We start from the raw sequence: 20,855 nt of genomic DNA, 5'->3' as shown, positions 1-20,855 counted from the left end.
TGTCTTATGTTAGTAATGAGTTATGCGCGTTTAAGTGATTTTCGGGAGGGGACCTTGTATGGGAGCTATGACCAATTATGGACCGATCAGAAAAAAAATTACTCAGTAATATTTCTGTATGTGAGAGTAATACATGTACCAAATTTTATATGGATATCTTAATTTTGTAATGAGTTATGCGCGTTTAAATGATTTTCGGGAGGGGACCTTGTATGGGAGCTATGACCAATTTTGGACCGATGGAAAAACAATTTCACAGTAATACTTCTGTATGTGAGGGCAATACTTGTACCAAATTTTACATAGATAACTTGATTTAGAAATTAATTATTTGCTTTTAATTTATTTTCGGGAGGGGACCTTGTATGGGAGCTATGTCCAATTATGAACCGATCCAGAAAATTTTTTCTCTGAATGATTTCTATTGACATAAGATTTTAATTTGTAAAATTTTGTAAAGATTTCGACATTGTGACGAAGTTATTAACAAAAAACCCATTTTCCGGGAATATGCACTTTTGTATGGGAGATATATGAAATTGTGGACCGATTCTGGCAATTTTCAGCAGGAGTTAAGCTCTTGTATACAAACGAATGTATGCTGATTTTCATGGAATTATCTTTCATAGTTTTCGAGAAAATTACATCAGAATGTGTAAAAAATGCTTATTTTTTTCGAGGTTGTTTCAAATTTTGATTCATAACTTTTCCCGGTGTGAACCGATTTTGCTCATTTTCAATACCAAACTGCCTAGGAGAATAATAAATATTTTGGGTGAATTTCGTTAATTTTTGTTGCTTCGTGTTAACGTGAGAATGTTTTATACAGACAGACAGACGGACGGACGGACAGGCGGACATAGCTAAATCGACTCAGAATTTCATAAGGTCCAAGAATATATATACTTTGTTGGGTCTCAGATGAATATTTCTTGGTGTTACACATGGAATGACAAAGTTATATATACCCTCTATCACCACTGATGGTGGTGGAGGGTATAATAACAAAATGTGTATAGTGATGTTTATTTTGTCACAAAATATTCGTTATTCGAATACTTTTAATTATAATTAAAAAAATATATGTTATATTCATTCATCTGAACTAAATATGTATATATTTATTGTAGCCATGTATACATTTATTTATACCCTCCACCACCATCAGTGGTGATAGAGGGTATATATAACTTTGTCATTCCGTGTGTAACACCAAGAAATATTCCTCTGAGACCCAACAAAGTATATATATTCTGGGTCCTTATGAAATTCTGAGTCGATTTAGCTATGTCCGTCTGTCTGTCTGTCTGTGTAAAACACGCTCACGTTAAAACGAAGCAATATAATTTAACCAAATTCACCCAAAATATTAACTATTATCCGGTACAGTTTGGTATTGAAAATGAGCAATATCGGTTCACATCGGGAAAAGTTATGAATCAAAATTTAAAACAACCTCGAAAAAAATAAGCATTTTTTACACATTCTAATGTAATTTTCTCGAAAACTATGCAAGATAATTCCATGAAAATCATCATACATTCGTTTCTGCATAAGATCTTGATCCCTCCAGAAAATTGTCAGAATCGGTCCACAATTTCATATACCTCCCATACAAAAGTACATATTCCCGGAAAATGGCTTTTTTGTTAATAACTTCCGTCAGAATGACGATATCTTCACAAAATTTTACAAATTAAAATCTTATGTCAATAGAATTCTTTCAGAGAGAAATTTTCTGTATCGGTACATAATTGGACATAGCTCCCATACAAGGTCCCCTCCCGAAAATCACTTAAACGCGCATAACTCATTACTAAATAAAGATATCCATATAAAATTTGGTATAAGTATTGCCCATATGCATAGAAATATTACTGTGAAAGTTTTTTCTGATCGGTCCATAATTGGTCATAGCTCCCATACAAGGTCCCCTCCCGAAAATCACTTAAACGCGCATAACTCATTACTAAATTAAGATATCCATATAAAGTTTGGCATACGTATTGCCCATATGCATAGAAATTTTACTGTGAAAGTTTTTTCTGATCGGTCCATAATTGGTCATAGCTCCCATACAAGGTCCCCTCCCGAAAATCACTTAAAAGCGCATAACTCATTACTAAATTAAGATATCCATATAAAGTTTGGCATACGTATTGCCCATATGCATAGAAATATTACTGTGAAAGTTTTTTCTGATCGGTTCATAATTGGTCATAGCTCCCATACAAGGTCCCCTCCCGAAAATCACTTAAACGCGCATAACTCATTACTTAATTAAGATATCCATATAAAATTTGGTACATGTATTACACATATGCACAGAAACATTACTGTGAAAGTTTTTTCCGATCGGTCCATAATTGGTCATAGCTCCCATACAAGGTCCCCTCCCGAAAATCACTTAAACGCGCATAACTCGTTACTAAATTAAGATATCCATATACAATTTGGCATAAGTATTGCCCATATGCACAGAAATATTACTGTGCAAGTTTTTTCTGATCGGTCCATAATTGGTCATAGCTCCCATACAAGGTCCCCTCCCGAAAATCACTTAAACGCGCATAACTCATTACTAAATTAAGATATCCATATAAGATTTGGCATAAGTATTGCCCATATGCATAGAAATATTACTGTGAAATTTTTTTCTGATCGGTCCATAATTGGTCATAGCTCCCATACAAGGTCCCCTCCCGAAAATCACTTAAACGCGCATAACTCATTACTTAATTAAGATATAAAGTTTGGAACAAGTATTGCTTATATGCACAGAAATATTACTGAGACATTTTTTTCCGATCGGTCCATAACTAGTTATAGCTCCTATACAAGGTCCCCTCCCGAAAATCACTTAAACGCACATAACTCATTACTAAATATAAAGTTTGGCAGAAGTATTGCTCATATACAGAGAAATATTACTGTGAAATTGTTTTCCTATCGGTCCATAATTCATCATAGCTGCTATACAAGGTGCCTTTCAGAAAACACTGAAAGGCACATAACTCATTACCAAATAGTGATACCCATAAAATATTTGGCATTAATACTATTTTTGTACACATAAATGTTATTTCAACATTTTGTCACGATTATTCCAACCTTGGTCATAGCTGCCATACAAGGTTCCCTCCCGAAAATCACTTAAACGCACATAATTCATTACCAAATATTGATTTAGCAAACTTATTGCTCTTATATACATAAATTACACTATACAATTGTTTTACGATCGGTCCATATTTGGTCATAGCTCTCATACTAGGTCCCCTCAAGAAAATCACTTAAATGCACAATATTCATTACCAAATAATGATATAGATACAGAATTTTGAAATTTTGTCTTTATATACATAATTGGTCATAGCTCATATACAAGGTCCTTTTACGAAAATCTCTTAAACGCACATTACTCATTACCAAATAAAGCTATTGATACAAAATTTGCCACAAATATTAGTTTTGTATACAAAAATTCTATTTCAAGATTTTTCACGATCGGCTCATAACATGGGTGCGGTCGGTCCCATACAAGGTTCCCTTCCGAAAATCACTTAAACACACGTTACTTATTACTAAATTACGATATAGATATAAAATTTTCTGAAATATAGCTTTTATGTACAGAAATTTAGCTTAAAGAATATTTTACGATCGGACTATAATTGGTCATATCTAGGTCCTGCCCCTGAAAGCACTTTAACCGTATTTAACTAGTTGCATTATCAATTTGTGTAGATTATATATATGTATGTATTTTGAAAATCCTTTAATTTTTCACACACATGCAAATTACTAAATATCGCTAAGCGCTATAAAAATATAAAGAAAATTGTGTTTGTAATGTTCAATAAATCTTGGAATTGTAATAGATTTAAGTTGTTTAAATCTTGGGATTTTTCTATTTAAGACATGAGAAAACTTATTTCTACAAATATTTGATCAATTAGAAAAGTATTAATATAAAAGTAGCTGGTGGAGGGTATTTAAGATTCGGCTCAGCCGAATTTAGCACTCTGACTTGTTTTTCTTAAAAGTTCGTTTTTATTTTCAAAAATGTGTTATAACCAAAAATATAAAATTAAGAAAACCGAATCAACGAATATTTTATCCTAATTGTGCGCAACACTAACACAGAAAATGACAGCCAAATTGTACAGTGATGCCAAGTTAAACAATAAACAGCACAATAGTTAATGTAGGTTTATTATTTGTTTATGAATACCACAATTTTATTAATGGCTTTTAAGTCTAAAGTGTACTTCAACTATTGTGTGATTTAAATCTAAAATAAGCATTTTTTATGAATACAACTGTAACTCTTTTACAAATATGGTACGTAATTTTAAACCGAATGGATTAAAATTATTTGTGTTAGTTAGACAACTAAATTACCAAAAACATACCACCCACTGTGCATTGTAAACAAATTTAAGTAGATTATTTATATTAGAGCTAGTTGAAGCCGTAGTCTATTATGTCCACTAATTTTTTTCCTATTATATTTATAATTACGGACATAGACGGACAGTGGTTCTGAGATAAAGGGTATATATCTATATATATAAAATTCTAACGTTACTGGCTGACTGATTCATCATCGCACAGCCTAAACGATTGAAGCTAAAGAGCTGAAATTTGGACAGGAGGTTGGTCTCCCACCAAATAGATCCACTAAGACAGGATTTTTGGAAATTCGAATGTTTAGGGGGTAAAAAGGGTAAAAACGGGTAAATTAGGTAACCTCATATCTCCTAAACTATAAAAGATACAAAAACAGTTTAAAGCTTATCGTCGTTCATTTAAAAAATAAGCGGACATGTGTCTGGTACTTTTTTCAAATTCGGCCCCGGGTAAACGGGTAAAAACTGTTTTTTTTGGTACTTTTTTTCACCCCATGTAACTTTTAAACCAGAGAACATTCAAAAACTATTTTTGACTCTTTCATAACTTGACGGAAAAATAAAAATATGAATTTAGCACTTTTTGGATATTCAGACGTTTAAGTGGTGAAAATTGTACAAATTTTTGGTACTTTGGTACTCATAAAACATTGTATCCTTTGTATTGATTTGTACATGTAAATGAATACTTAATGATGAGCTCCCACTACGATATTGCAACTTTCTGGAATCAAATGTTTATTACTTCAATAGGGAGAAAAAAGTACCAAAAGGGAGAAAACGGGAAACTTGATTTTATTCAAACTCTTTGACCCAATTTTAATAAAATTAGAGAAATTGGTAGATTTAGTAACATTAAGTATGCTATTGGGGTGTTACTTGGAAATCCAGCAAAAAGGCATGTACTTTTTTAATTTTCTGTAATATTGATCCTAGAAACATGAAAGCATGCAGAGCCCGAAGTAAGTGAGAACATATAAAAGGGGACTTTTTGGTACTTTTTCGTTCTTCAAATGGTACTTTTTGAATTTTCTGTATTATTGATTCTAGAAACATGCAATTATGCATGCAGGGCCCGGAGTAAATACAACATATAAAAGGGGACTTTTTGGTACTTTTTCGTTTTACAAACGGCACTTTTTGAATTTGCAATAATATTGAACATAGAAATATGAACTTAAGAATGTAGAGCCCGGATTAATTGAAAATATATAAAAGGGGATTTTTTGGTACTTTTTCGTTTTTCAAAAGTACTTTTTGAATATTCTATAATATTGGACCTAAAAACATGAAATTAAGTATGTAGATTCCGGAGTAAATGAAAACTTTATAAAGGACTTTTGGCACTTTTTCGTTCTTTTATTGCTACCCTTTGTGTTTTTTATAATATTGATTCAAGAAACATGACATTAAGCATGTTGATCCCGTAGTAAATAAAAATCTTTAAAAGGGGACTTTCTGGTACTTTTTCATTCTTTAACTGGGACTTTTTGCGTTTTCTATAATATTGAATCTAGAATCATGAAATTAAGCATGTATAGGCTGGAGTAAATGAGAACATATAAAAGGGGACTTTTAGGTACTTTTTGAGTTTTATATTAAAATGAACTTATAAACATAAAATAAAGCAATCAGGGACTTAAGTGAATGAAAGTTTAAATTGGAGTATTTTCTGGTACTTTTCCTGTAAAATTGAGGCTAGAATCATAAAATCAACTTATAGGGTCCTTATTGAAAGGGGACTTTCATAGATTTTCGATATTAAACCAAGATACATACATACATACATACATACATACATACATACATACATACATACATACATACATACATACATACATACATACATACATACATACATACATACATACATACATACATACATACATACATACATACATACATACATACATACATACATACATACATACATACATACATACATACATACATACATACATACATACATACATACATACATACATACATACATACATACATACATACATACATACATACATACATACATACATACATACATACATACATACATACATACATACATACATACATACATACATACATACATACATACATACATACATACATACATACATACATACATACATACATACATACATACATACATACATACATACATACATACATACATACATACATACATACATACATACATACATACATACATACATACATACATACATACATACATACATACATACATACATACATACATACATACATACATACATACATACATACATACATACAAAAAACTTTAATTATTTTTTTAAATATATGTATGTATGCAGCTACTTCAGAAGCCTAAAGCTTACGTTACTAGTTAAAGGTAAGGTCATCTTCGCGATTGCTTATCTAACACTTTTGTCTTAAAGTATACTGTCTTGTAAACACAAAAATCAAATTATCTGTACTACAGCTTACTAACTAAGCCAAGCTAATGGGCAAATTATGGGTATGAATTATTTAAATGCTCTTATAATACTATTTATTATTGAAAATTTACAAATTGAAATTTTAAACATATTTTATTTCCATTTATTGCAGTTGTAAAAAATTTATATTCCAACATTACATACATCACCTGTCAATTAGAACCATCACCACCATATTCATCTCTGCTTCAAATCATAAAGCATAAATAAAATTAGATTATTTGACGTTTTTAGCCTTTAAGATAAAATAACAATAGAAAAGTGGAAACTTGACGTGAATACATAATCGATGAAAAACAAAGATTATATTATTTAGCTTTATCTCTATAGTGTTGGTACTGTTATCAAAAGGACTATAAAAGGTTAAGGATGCAACTGGTTTCAGTGTAGTCAGAGTTTTACACTCCATAAATCAACAGTCAAACTAAAAATGTTGTATCCTCAACAAAGAATATTTAACTCAATGTTTTTGATGTTCTTCGTTATTGTGCTTTCCATATTTTGGTTGCCAATCATATCGGCCAGAAATTTAGAAAACTCAAAGAGTGAATTACGTGAAAATGGCATTAGTGGATCTAGCTCTGGTAACGGTAAGATGAACAGTCAATACAACAACGGACCCGCATCGGCATATTACACTGCCAAACACAACTTACGTTCAATGCTTATGGCACCCAAGGACTATCAACAGAAATTGCATTCAAAAATCCCACTCAATATCGACTTAATGGACTTTCTTTTGGAATATGAGGATGAAGACCGCTCCAAGCGTTTCGATGATTATGGTCATATGAGATTTGGTAAACGTGGTGGCGAGGAACAGTTTGACGATTACGGTCACATGCGCTTTGGCAGAAGTATTTAAATTATTACGTCTTCTTAACATTTATTTGTTTCGCATGAATGTAGAATTTATTGAAGAAAGTATATTATCTATGTATGTTTTTATTATTAGTTGGGGTCTTATAACACATCAGTCACACTATATGGATTAAATGTCAAATATTTATAAATGTTTTTAAACACTGTTTTGTAAATAATAATTAATTATGCATAAAATACGTATGTATATAAAATTAAATAAAATAAATTAAGTGCATCCAAAAATATTTTGTTTAATTTTAAATAAATGTAATAAAATATAATAATAATGATGATGGTGCACGTAAAAGGGTTAATTACACCAACCCGTAAGATATGCAACATAAAGATAAATCTTTTTTAATAAGACCAAATGTTCGAAAAATCTATAAGATACTATTAGGTACAATCATTTTCTATGTAACCATATTGAATCTGCTGATCAAAAAGTTGAAATTAATTTAAAACTTTACTGATAAATATCGCAAACAATAAAATTGATTTTTGAATTAGATGAAAAATAAAAAGTCAACGCGAATCTGTTCACAGCTAAGATAAAAAATACTAATTTCAAAATTCCAATTTCAGTTTTTTTCAATTTGTGTAGATGTGAAAAAATTATGTCAGTGTAAAATTTGTTCACGATCGGTCCATAATTGGTCATAGCTCCCATACAATGTCCCCTCCCGAAAACTACTTAAACGCACATAACTCATTACCAAATAATGGTATCCATTAAATTTTTTCACTATCGGTCCATATTTGGTCATATCTCCCATACAAGGTTTCATCCCCAAAAATTACTTAGCCACACATAACTCATTATCAAATAATGGAATACTTATAAATTTAGCACAAATGTTGCCTTTATATATAGTAATGATACTGTTTACTTTTTTCATGATCGGTCCATACATGGTCTTAGCTCCCATACAAGGTCCCCTCCCGAAAATCACTTAAACTCACATAACTCATTATTAACTAATGGTATCCATACAAATTTTTGCACAAATATTGCTTTTATATATAGAAATGATACTGTAAAATTTCTATATAATATATGCCACAAATATTACTTTTCTATACAAAAATGTAATTTTAAAACAGTTTCACGATCGGTGTATATATTGGTCATAGCTCCCGTAGAAGATCTCCTTCAGAAATTCACTTAAACGCACATAACTCATTATTAAATAATGATATCCTTACAAAATTTAGCACAAATATTGATTTAGTTTACAAAACTTTTATTTAAAAAAGATTTCACGATCGGCTCATAATTGGTCATAGCTCCCATACTATGTCCCCTCCCAGATATCACTTAAATTCACATTATTCATTACCAAACTATGAAATCCATGCAAAATTTGACATAGACATTACTTTTGTATACAAAATGTTATTTTAAATTTTTTTCACTATCGGTCCATAATATGGGTCCAATCGGTTGCATACAAAGCGAAAAAATTTTAAAATATTTAAATCTTTGCTTGTTCTATTAGAAAAGATGAGAAACCCTATTTCCTATTTGATTAACTAAAAGGTTATTAATATAAAAGTAGCTGGTGGAGGATATTTAAGATTCGGCTCAGCCGCATATAGCACTCTAACTTGTTTTTAGATTAATTTTAATCGTAATCAATTAATAATCACAAATTTTCTACCAGAGAATTAATTAATCATTAGGATTATTTTTGAAAAATAATTTAATTGATTATTAATCGTAATCGAAATTTTACAGCTATGGTTCAAACTATCAGTTTTGCTGTGCGAAATTCAAATTTTGGAGTTTTGAATATATTTTTTTGTTGATATTATTAAAACACCAATATATTCGATTTCTTGAAAACTTTTAAAGAAATGTTAACGTGATGACTTACTAGATTTACCTTTGAGATTTAAAACACGGCAAACTACCATTTGCAAAGACCGTTTGATAATTAAATTGATAAAAATCGGCTCCCGAAAGATGTCTGGCCGTTTCGAAAATAAATATGATTTTTGCCTATTTCTTTTCTTATTCCTGGCAACACTGTTCAGTTACAAATGAATACATTTTAATGACATATGGCAATATTGGCATATACTGTTCTAATAATGGTTTGTGAATTTGATAAGAATTTAAATATTTCAAATATGGCAATATTAGCAACAGCAAATATTTAATTTCTGTTATACTATTGGTTTGTGTACTTGATAAAATATGTATGTTCATTAGGGTGTGTCGGAAAATGTTTATTTTGAACGAATGTGTTTCTAATAGTGAAATTTTATACTTTAGCTACGTTCACACCTATCAAATATTTGACGAAAAGTCGTAACCACTATATTTTGCAAATGTTTTTTTGATCTTACATGATGTTTGTAATAACAAATAATATCGAAACAAATTATCAAGACTTTGTAAAGTGATAAATTCAACGTGTCAACGTGTTTTTAAAATCGACCTCTTCCGATTTTGATGAAATTTGCACCAAGGTTAGTACTATTGGATAGTGGGGCACTAAGTGACCACAAAGCTCTTAAAGAAAATGGGTAAAGCTTTCTTTTGACAAAAAACAAGTAAGAGTGCTATATTCGGCTGATCCGAATCTAAAATAACCTCCACCAGCTACTTTTATATTAATACTTTTTTAATTGATCAAATATTTGTAGAAATAAGTTTTGCTGATACTAATGCAACTAGTTAAATATGGTTAAAGTGATTTTCGGGGCAGGACATAGTATGGGAGATATGACCAATTATAGACCGATCGGAAGTAACATTTCTGTATATAAGAGCGATACTTGTACCAAATTTTATATGGCATTAGTAATTTAGAAATGAGTGATTTTCGGGAGGGGACCTTGTATGGGAGCTATGACCAATTATGAACAAAATTTATAGTGTCATTTCAGTATATAAGAGCAATATTAGTGCTAAATGTAGGGATATCAATATTTGGTAATGAATTATGTGCCTTTAAGTGGTTTTCTGGAGGGGACTTTGTATGGGAGCTATGACCAAATATGGACCGGTCGTGAAAAAAATGTTATACAGTAATTTCTGTATATAAGAGCAATATTTGTGCTAAACGTATGGATATCAATATTTGGTAATGAGTTATGTGCGTTTAAGTGATTTTCGGGAGGGAACTTTGTATGGGAGATATGACTAATTATGGACCGATCGGAAACGAACGGACGAACATAGCGAACATAGCTAGATCGACTCAGAATTTCATAAGGTCCAAGAATATATATACTTTGTTGGGTCTCAGATGAATATTTCTTAGTGTTACACACGGAATGACAAAGTTATATATACCCTCTATCACCACTGATGGTGGTGGAGAGTATAAAAACAACAGTAAACCTGTAGTTACTGCGTCAGTATGAAGACCTTGAAAAGTTCCTTCTCGAGAAACATCTCGTCATCATTGGTAAACAGTTAAGATAGTAATAATATTACCTAATAAGAATAATGAAACATCATATCGATGGAATCATTTTACTATTCCAGCGACAGTTGTTATCATTTTGAAAAAATAGGGGAAAATTAAGTGCCAAATATTGAAAAATCTTATTCTTGAGTTAAAAAATAATTTTTTTGATAGATATCCCACTCGCATCCCATAATGAGACTACTTATATAGTCTGGAAAAACTGGAAAAGCCATTGTCACATTTTCAATACTTATGATTTCTTTCAATACTTATGATTTCTTAATGAAAAGTATTTCAAGAGATTACAGAATTTAATTTAATTCAAAATTAACCCTTTGGCATACTTTAGACCAAAAAATCTACATAATTATAAAACTCTTAAAATCATTCTTAGATAGAAAGCTTGTCAAAAAAATTTAAAATGAATTTTATCTCAAATACTAAAAAAATTGGCTTCGACCCCATTTTTGAAAAGATTTTTAGAATTTGGATAAATTATCTGAATTAAGATTCATAAATGTGCTGATACGAATTTTCAATGTTCAAATTTTGCTTGGGGTAGTACAATTTGGAAAGTCCTCATGGATTTCTTTAATACTAAAGACAAATGTCGAAATAAGGATAATATAGACGCCAAAGTAGAAACGTTAACAAGTTCCATGGTTGAATCGTTCGACGACAGCTGTATTCTGCGAGAGCGGAGATCTGCCCAAGAAAAACACTGGCTAACAGGGGAGATCCGGAACGTTTGCGCTCTTGAATCTTCGCAAACTATTTAAAAGGGCACGGCGTAAACAGGACGTAGTATACTGGCATGAGTATCGTAGTAAACTTGGTGAATATAAGAAAATCGTTCGAAAAACCAAACGAGACTCCTGAAACTTTTCTTTGAACAGGTAGATAGCTTAAATGAGTATCGAAGATTAAATAATTCTAATCCAACCGGAATCGATGATAGTTTGCATGTGCAAGAGACTGAAGAATACAGAGAAGATATTGAAACTCCTAGTGGACCCTCACTTCGGGTACCAAATATGAATCGATTTGGGGGATGGGAGGCTAACACAGAGATAGTTATTAAAACTGGCATGTTTAAGGAGACAATCAAGAGTTTTGCACCCTATAAAGCTGCAGGACCGGGTGGTATTTTCCCCGCACTTTTGAAGATTGAGACGTTTCTGTCCATACCATAAATAATTGGCAGGATGCAAGAGTAATATATATTCACATACCCGGAAAACCAAGTTGTGCGACACCAAAGTTCTATCGACCGATAAGGGCTGTAGAAGGGCTGAAGAGGCTCTAATTTCGGCCTTGAGCTGGGCTAAATCGAGAGGCCTCAATTTTAATCCGCCGAGGAAGGAAATCTGTCTTTTCACAAGAATGGCAAAAATTTCTAAGAATTGCCCGTTTACGGAAAAGAAAATACCGGTGACCGACAGAGTAAAGTACTTAGAAGTAAACGTTGAACGTAAATTAAAATAGAGATACCATGATCAACAAGGCACATCGGTGCTGGGCGCTATGTAGGAGAACCATAGGCATTAAGACTAAGATCCTTAATCCTTCACATTGGCTTTATAAAAGTGTAATTAGACCATTTCTAACTTCTGGTCGACTTCTATTGAGAATTCAGCATACATGCTACTTGGGTATAAGTGGTGTCATGGGCAATACGTCAATCAATCTGGAAACTTTGCTAGATATTCCCATTGAAACATGTATATATAATATATGAGGCGGCACTTACAACTAAACGGCTTATAACTTTATTCGAGCTGACAGTATATATTGATGACTGTTATAGGGCACGTCATCAATATATACTGGTTACATTGGGAGGCTACACCATACCATACACAAAATATGTCGGAAACTTTGAAACATTGATCCCAAATAGAATGCCATGGTCAAACGGAACATTAAAGCAAATATCCGAAAGACGAGTAGGACGAGAAAAGTCGGGTAAGAACAAAAGTTTAAGTTTTTACATATTTTAATCACCCAGCCATATTTAAACACGGATGACATTGGAGGCAAGTACTTACCACACTCGTGCAATGAAGTACTGACCACGATCGCTTGCTAATAAGAAGTTATGTAGCTGATAACTATACCTTCACTGCTAACAGTTTTCAGACAAAAATACTATTTTTCCGTTTGTGTAAAAAATAATATTCGAAAACAAAATGTCAAGGCTAAAAAGTAAGTTCTAAAAATTCAGTTGCTGGGTAAGTACAAGTCATTACCAAGCTATTTCTGGGTAATATCAAATAATGTATACTTTTTAGATTTTATTATAAAACTTTCAAAAATCATAATTAAAAAATAGATGAAAACTAAATGCATTTGAGATCATCGTTCGATTAGAAATAAAACAATATATTTAATTTATAATAAAGTTTAATCAAGTCGAACTTCCTAATCTCACCAACACGAAATAAACACATACAAATTCACACAAATCAAAAAGATTGAGGTAACAAAAGCAATGTTTCTAAAGTACAAATTTGAAATAGTGGACTCCCAAAACTTATTTAATGCAGTCGCCGTTAACTTATGAATCTATAAGTCAGCAAGACATCAAAACAAACAGAACCGCAACGAACCCAACCAAACCGAACCAAGCCAACAGGTTAAAGATGTGTCAAGTGTAGAGTCAACTTAAGACAAGTATCACAACGTAATACTTACGTTTATACCTTTAGCCAATCTCACAAATAAATAAGCGTACATACATACATCAATACTCGTATAACTAAAGTCAATTTCCAATAAGACTGACTGACTTTCTATAGATGGTATTCATAACTTTTGGTAGCGTAAAAATTTCATTGCTGACCAGATTGTCCGCATTCCAATCGATCGCAAGAAAGAAACAAACCAGCAAACGAAACATACAAACCCAACATATTGTACGCTAGCATATTCCTATGTATGTATGTATGTATTTAGTCAGTCATTCAGTCAGTCACTTATTTAGTTAGAGTCACTAACACAAACTCAGATACATACCGATATAAATACATACAAATGTGTGTATCTATACAGAGTAATACTTACTAGATGACTGACTAGTTGGCCAAGTGGTTGGCTATAAATGACCAAATTAACAGCTATGTACTAATACGAGTACTTAGTATCTACATCCATACATAAATATGTATGTAAACGTATGTACAACTACATCAAATAAAGTATCTGAAAGTTTGAATGAATAATAAAAAAAAATAAACTGAGACAATCGACCGCACCATTCTACTTACCGCAGCAACACACTTACAGACATCCCTCTCTCTTCACTACGATATGTATGAGAGAGGTAATGAAAAATCAACCTCAACACGGTTCATTACAGGTGAGTGAGACGATGACGACAAACACAAACGTTGTTGCCGTCGACAATGACGGAGAAAACAGCAAATGAATGCGTCGCACCTTACTTACTGACTTGAGGTAAACCATATTTGATGGATCAAACGTACATGTAGTTGTAAGTTATACTTACCACTTAAAGCTAAAAACATTTAAACAGATAATGAAGGTTTAATTCTTAAAAAACTCACAGAAAAAGCGGAGAAACTTAGGTCAACGGAAAATGGTTAAAACAAGGTCAATTGACAAACATCAATCTACTAGGGGTTCGATTAAGTAATCCATGGTGTACCAAAAAAGACTGGCTAATTTTGGCATTTTATAATGGAGCAGAAGAAAAATATGTCTGAATTTTTTTTTCGGATTGGCCCATTATTGGTCATTGTTATGCGCGTTAAAGTGATTTTCGGGAGGGGATCTTGTATGTGAGCTTTGTCCAAATATGGACCGATCCAGAAAATTTTTTAATTTTCGTGAAAATTACATCAGAATGTGTAAAAAATGCTTATTTTTTTGTTGTTTTAAATTTTGATTCATAACTCTTCCCGATGTAAACCGATTTTGCTCATTTTCAATACCAAACTGCCTAGGGCAGTTCACTTCGGTTTACGTGAGCGTGTTTTACACAGACATTCAGACAGACGGACATAGCTAAATTGACTCAGAATTTCATAAGGACCAAGAATATATATATACTTTGTTGGGTCTCAGATGAATATTTCTTGGTGTTACACACGGAATGACAAAGTTATATATACCTTCTATCACCTGTGGAGGGTATAAAAAAAGCTGGAACAGGGCCTCGTCTTAGGGTCTTAATTTAGTTTAATCACATGTACGCAGTTTTTTACAAATGTCTCGCTTATGGTGATTCCTACGACTTCAGGTGCTGCTACATTTCTGTTGACAATTAAATTTCCTAAATCTTTGTTGAAGACTATTTTTGCCTATCATTATTTGTTCTCGAGCTCCAGTGCACTAAATTTTTTGAATCTCAATATAGATTGCCCCGATAACAAATTTGTCACATGTTCTACGTTATTCACAGTGTACAAGTCATAATTATACAAAAATTTCGGATTGACGGACATTGCACTATGGACCATATAGTCATGCTGTGATAACAACTAATGATATGCAAAAATTATTTGTTTTCCTGGAGCACAGGGTATTTTTGAGATATATTTCGATAAAATTAAAAAAAACTTGTTTTTGACAAATAGAACTGAGATCAGGAGTTGAATGCTATCTATCTTGATCAGAAAATGATCATTATATAATTCTTTTGGGTTTTCTTATATGCCTGATGTTTGAATGATTGTCATATTCAATACGAGTGCAAACTTGATATCTGGTTACAAACCTATTTCATATTCTAAAATGCCTCAAATTACTGATCGAATTTTTAGAAGTCACTTTAGATGGAATCACGATGGGTAATGTACATTGCAAGTGTAGTAAACTTGGACTGAGTCCATATTTACCACACGCTTTCTCTAATGACGTCACAAAAATCTACAAATAAAACTTTCTCGCATTTTTTCAATATATGTATGTATATTAGCAAACATGGGATCGTCAATGGTGTGTTTTACTTTCTTATTAAATACTTTACATATTCAGATTGAATATGAATGGACTCTTTGATTGATCTGCAAACAAATGAAATTATTTGTAAACAAATAGGAATAGTAAAAACCTGTTGATTGTTTATTTTTCTATTTATATTAGATGCGAATAAAACGAATAATTATATCATGGACATTCTTGGTGTGATGTTAGTCTAACATCACACCAAAATATTTTCCACATTTTTAGATTTACTTAACAAAGCTACATATTTATATCATTAGATCCTACAAATCTATTACTAAGTAACATGGAAAGCTTATATACATACGTGACAGGATTGCATACAATTTTAAATTACCCGTAACATTTTTCCGTTTAATTTTCTATAGAAATTGTAATAGCATCATAATTAGTGGCATATTCGTAAAAAGGAGATTTTTGTGCCTTTTGACCGCCAATATCTTGCTAAGTGCACACTATATTTCTTGTGGATTTTAATACCATATTAATAGTAAGGAGAAGTTATATGCCACTTTTAATTTCCGAAATGTTTGGCAATGGCCAGTAGTTATTTCATACATTACTTGGCAATGAGTATTCATTATCAACCACATTATTTCATATAGCTGAATAGATAATTAAGAAAGAGATGGAAACATATGTATGTTTTATGATATGGTAGAATCATATTAAATCTAAAAAGCTTCTTGAGCACACCTTTATCGTTTGAAGTCAAAAACCTAGTAAAAAATGTTTTGTAATGTCTAGAAATTAACTTAGTTAAGAACAAGCCCACATACATTGAATGCGATTTTCTGAGCAACAATTATAATCCTTGTCTGAATGTAGAATGTGGAAATATTTCAAAGACATGACAAAATAAAATTATGTATAAATAAGAAAAAAAAAACACTAATAGACAAATGAAAACAGAAAATATTTATGTTGTCACCAAAGTATTTATAAAAGCCAGCCTGACTGTTTGCATTAATATGCATTTGTGTAAGTAAAAATATTGTTAGTGACTTCAACGAATCTTTGTTAGCCTCTACTCTTGAAGTATCAGAAGTAAAATGGTTATTTTTAAGTGTTACATATCGTATGACAAACAAAAATATACTTTATCAGGGTTTAAAAACAATTCAATTGTAGCTGTGCCAGTTCAACTTTAACTGTGAGCTTTTAAAGTCAATGAACAACAATGGTTTATTAGATTTGTAATTAATGCAAAACATGCAAACCCACGTCAGAGGAGTCAATGCAAATAGTTTGCACAAAACAAAAAGAAAAACGAAATACATCCACCATTTACAATAATTGTTATAATGAAAATATTTAAATGAATTCCTCTATTAAGAACAGTACGAGTATTTATAATATTTGTCGAACAATGTTCAAAACATGAGACGTGACAGATAGATAAGTTTGGCATAGATTGATAGACAATTTGTTATTATACAGATATGTATTTATATATAAAAAAAAACACACGTAAATATTAATACATGTAAATTTTATAAATTTTGAATAATCGTAGGTACCTTGGAATGTTGTTTACAAAGTTATGAATCGACTTTGACTTTAATGTTTGTTTTCATTTTATTTTTTGACAATAAAAACACTGGTCGACAGCCTATTTGCTACATGAACTCTGATAGATAATTTTGTTTTGATTATCTACCTATTTACTAAAATTCGAACTAACGAAGACCCCTTCTGAAAATGAGTTAAATGTCGACAATTCGCTTAAAAAGGATAATGTCGCGATGAAATTCTGTATAAATACATTTTATGTAAACGTAGATCCATCCACTAAATTTAATTGGGATCTGGCCACATTTTCCCACAGTTCCGATATAAATCCTCTTTGATCAATAAATTACTTAAATACACTGGAGGCATTTAACATAAATGCTTTATTATGAAAAAAAATCACATTATATTCTCGTAACTGGTGTAGGCATTATATGGTCGGCCAAGCCCGACTATAATTATACCCTACACCACTTTAGTGGGGAGGGTAACGTTGATGTTTGTAACGCACAATAATATTGGTCCTGTACCCACCTTAAAATCATTTTCTGAGTCGATTTAGCTGTGTCCGTCCGTCCGTCCTTGTAATCAAACTACAGGTCGCAATTTTGAAGATAATGCAATGAAATTTGGCACATGAACTTCAATAGTCCCAGGGACGAAGCCTATTGAAAATGGTTAATATCGGTCCAATATTTCACCTAGCCCTAGGGTTGCCAGATTCCGATTCGCAAACATTGGGTTTTAAAAAGCTGGACAAAACAAAAGAAGCTGGACATATTAATGCAGGGGTTCTCATATACCAATTCCGTTTTGTTATAGTCCATAGAGTACGAATATATTTTTAGTTTTTCCCGATCACTTCGATAACTTAGTTTTTAAGAGCAAAAGATGTGAAAAATTATTTTTTAAGTAGAAATTTGTAACCGATTATGGCCAATAGGCCAGGTTTATTTGAAAATAAATTAAATTAAAAAGCGCCATTTTTGAAGTTTTAAATTTTAAAAATCATAAGTACCTAAGCTGTACGTAAAGAAATTGACTATCGCTCGCAATAATACATATTTATTACGACATCAGCTTTTCAAGTGTTGAGACATGTTGTCAGTGATAATAGAAGAGGGAAATTATAACTTAGTTGTATAACAAATGTACAAACAGTGTTGGCTAACATGATTTGACAAAGATAACATAAAAATTATTTCCCTAGTTATTGTAGTGTACTAAAAAAATTATATTTTAGCTTGAAACTGGACAAGCATCAAAAAAGCTGGACAATCCAGCCCTACCTAGCCCCCATACAACTGAACCCCCGAATAGGGCTTGTAAACCCTGTAATCAAACTACAGGTCGCAATTTTGAAGATAATTCAATGAAATTTGACACATGATCTTCTATTGTCTCAGGGACGAAGCCTATTGAAAATTGTTAATATCGGTCCATTATTTCACCTAGCCCCCATACAACTGAACCCCCGAATAGGGCTTGTAAACCTTTTAATCAAACTACAAGTCGCAACTTTGAAGATAATTCAATGAAATTTGGCAGATGATCTTCTATGGTACCGGAGACGAAGCCTATTGAAAATGGTTAACATCGGTCCATTATTTCACCTAGACCCCATACAACTGAATCCGACGAATAGGCATTTTAAGTTTATAATTATAGATATCGGGTCCTGAAATTTGAGAAAACGCAATTTTTGGCCCTTTTTGAGCAGTTATAACGGTGAAAAGACAACTTTATTTGTAAAATGTTGTGTGCCAACTGAATTCTGCTTTTTATCAATTTTAAAACATATTTTTTTTTCGAGATATCTTCACCTAAACCTAAACTCATGGTTTTTGGTATATTCATGGTTTTTCTACCCTGTAGTATGTACTAAGTGCAGTTTTTGTCAATTTATTGTTATATCAAATTTTAGGAGAATATATTTCAAAGAGGAACGAAGATGTGTCCGATGTTATGCCTTTATTGTAAAGCTGACAGAATGGACTATCAGATTCGAGCAGTTATAACGTCTCAAAAAGGTCAAACAGTTGTCTTTTTTCAAACTTCATGACACGATCCCAGATGAGATGGAGATTCGCGTTTAGCGGGGCTCAATCCTTTATAAAAGTATACTTTGGTCTCTGGTTTAAAAAAGTGTCGGCTTGTGTTATCGTTGCATAAAAGTAGATTTTCTTTCTACTCAACATTCCCTCATAAAAAAGCATACCGCTCATTTACTACAAGATTGACAGAATCCAAAATTCGGGTTTTGCACTTGTTATACCCTCCACCACCATCAGTGGTGATAGAGGGTATATATAAGTTTGTCGTTCCGTGTGTAACACCAAGAAATATTCATCTAAGACCCAACAAAGTATATATATTCTGGGTCCTTATCAAATTCTGAGTCGATCTGTCTGTCTGTCTGTGTAAAACACGCTCACGTTAAAACTAAGCAAAGGAAATAAACCAAATTCACCCAAAATATTTATTATTATCCTAAGCAGTTTGGTATTGAAAATCAGCAAAATCGGTTCACAACGTAAAAAGTTATGAGTAAAAATTTCAGACTACCTCGAAAAAAATTACGTTTTTTTTCAACATTCTTTTGAAGTTTTCTCAGAAACTACAAAAGATATTTCGATGAATTTTGTCACACATTATTTTTTCAGAGTAGTGATCAATTATATTCAAAATCTTTACAATCGATCCAATATTTCCCATAGCCCCCATACAAAGGTATATATTCCCGGAAATTAGTTTATCGTTAATAACTCCCTCAAATATATAGGTATCAACACGAAATTTTGTACATGAAAATATAATATGAACAGAAATCATACTCTCAAAGTAGATCTCAGTCGGTCCACAATTGGTCATAGCTCCCATATAAGGTCCTATTCCGAAAATCACCTAAACGCACATATTTCATTGATGAATAAAGCTATTGTGATAAAATTCGAGTTGGATATGTTTTGTGTACATACAAATCATTCTACAAAATTTTTTACGGATCGGTCCATTATTGGTCATAGCCCCCATATAAAGCCCACTTCCGAAAATCATTTAAAAGTTCATATTTCATTGTCAACTAAAGCTATTTTGATGAAATTCGACACAAATATGTTTAGTCGAAATACAAATCACTCTACGAAATTTTTTCCGGATAGGCCTATAATTGGTCATAGCTCCCATATAAGGTCCACTTC

General features: G+C 31.9%; 1 protein-coding gene across 1 annotated transcript; it reads left to right on the top strand.

The window, feature by feature from the left end:
* The first annotated feature begins 7,284 nt into the window (after positions 1-7,284).
* LOC119600878 (callisulfakinin) lies at positions 7,285-8,161 on the top strand. Its single transcript, XM_037951444.1, has one exon. The coding sequence runs from the start codon at positions 7,320-7,322 to the stop codon at positions 7,752-7,754; it is 435 nt and encodes a 144-aa protein (XP_037807372.1). The 5' UTR covers positions 7,285-7,319; the 3' UTR covers positions 7,755-8,161.
* Positions 8,162-20,855: the final 12,694 nt, after the last annotated feature.

Source organism: Lucilia sericata, unplaced genomic scaffold (genome assembly GCF_015586225.1).
Source record: "Lucilia sericata isolate MDLA Ls3-8-SP2 unplaced genomic scaffold, ASM1558622v1 Contig000124F_arrow, whole genome shotgun sequence".
NCBI classification, from domain to species: Eukaryota; Metazoa; Arthropoda; class Insecta; order Diptera; family Calliphoridae; genus Lucilia; species Lucilia sericata.
This window is presented reverse-complemented; position numbering and strand designations above follow the sequence as displayed.

Bases quoted from the DNA above. Each gene is read 5' to 3' on its own strand.
- LOC119600878 (XM_037951444.1), top strand. From the start codon at position 7,320: ATGTTGTATCCTCAACAAAGAATATTTAACTCAATGTTTTTGATGTTC.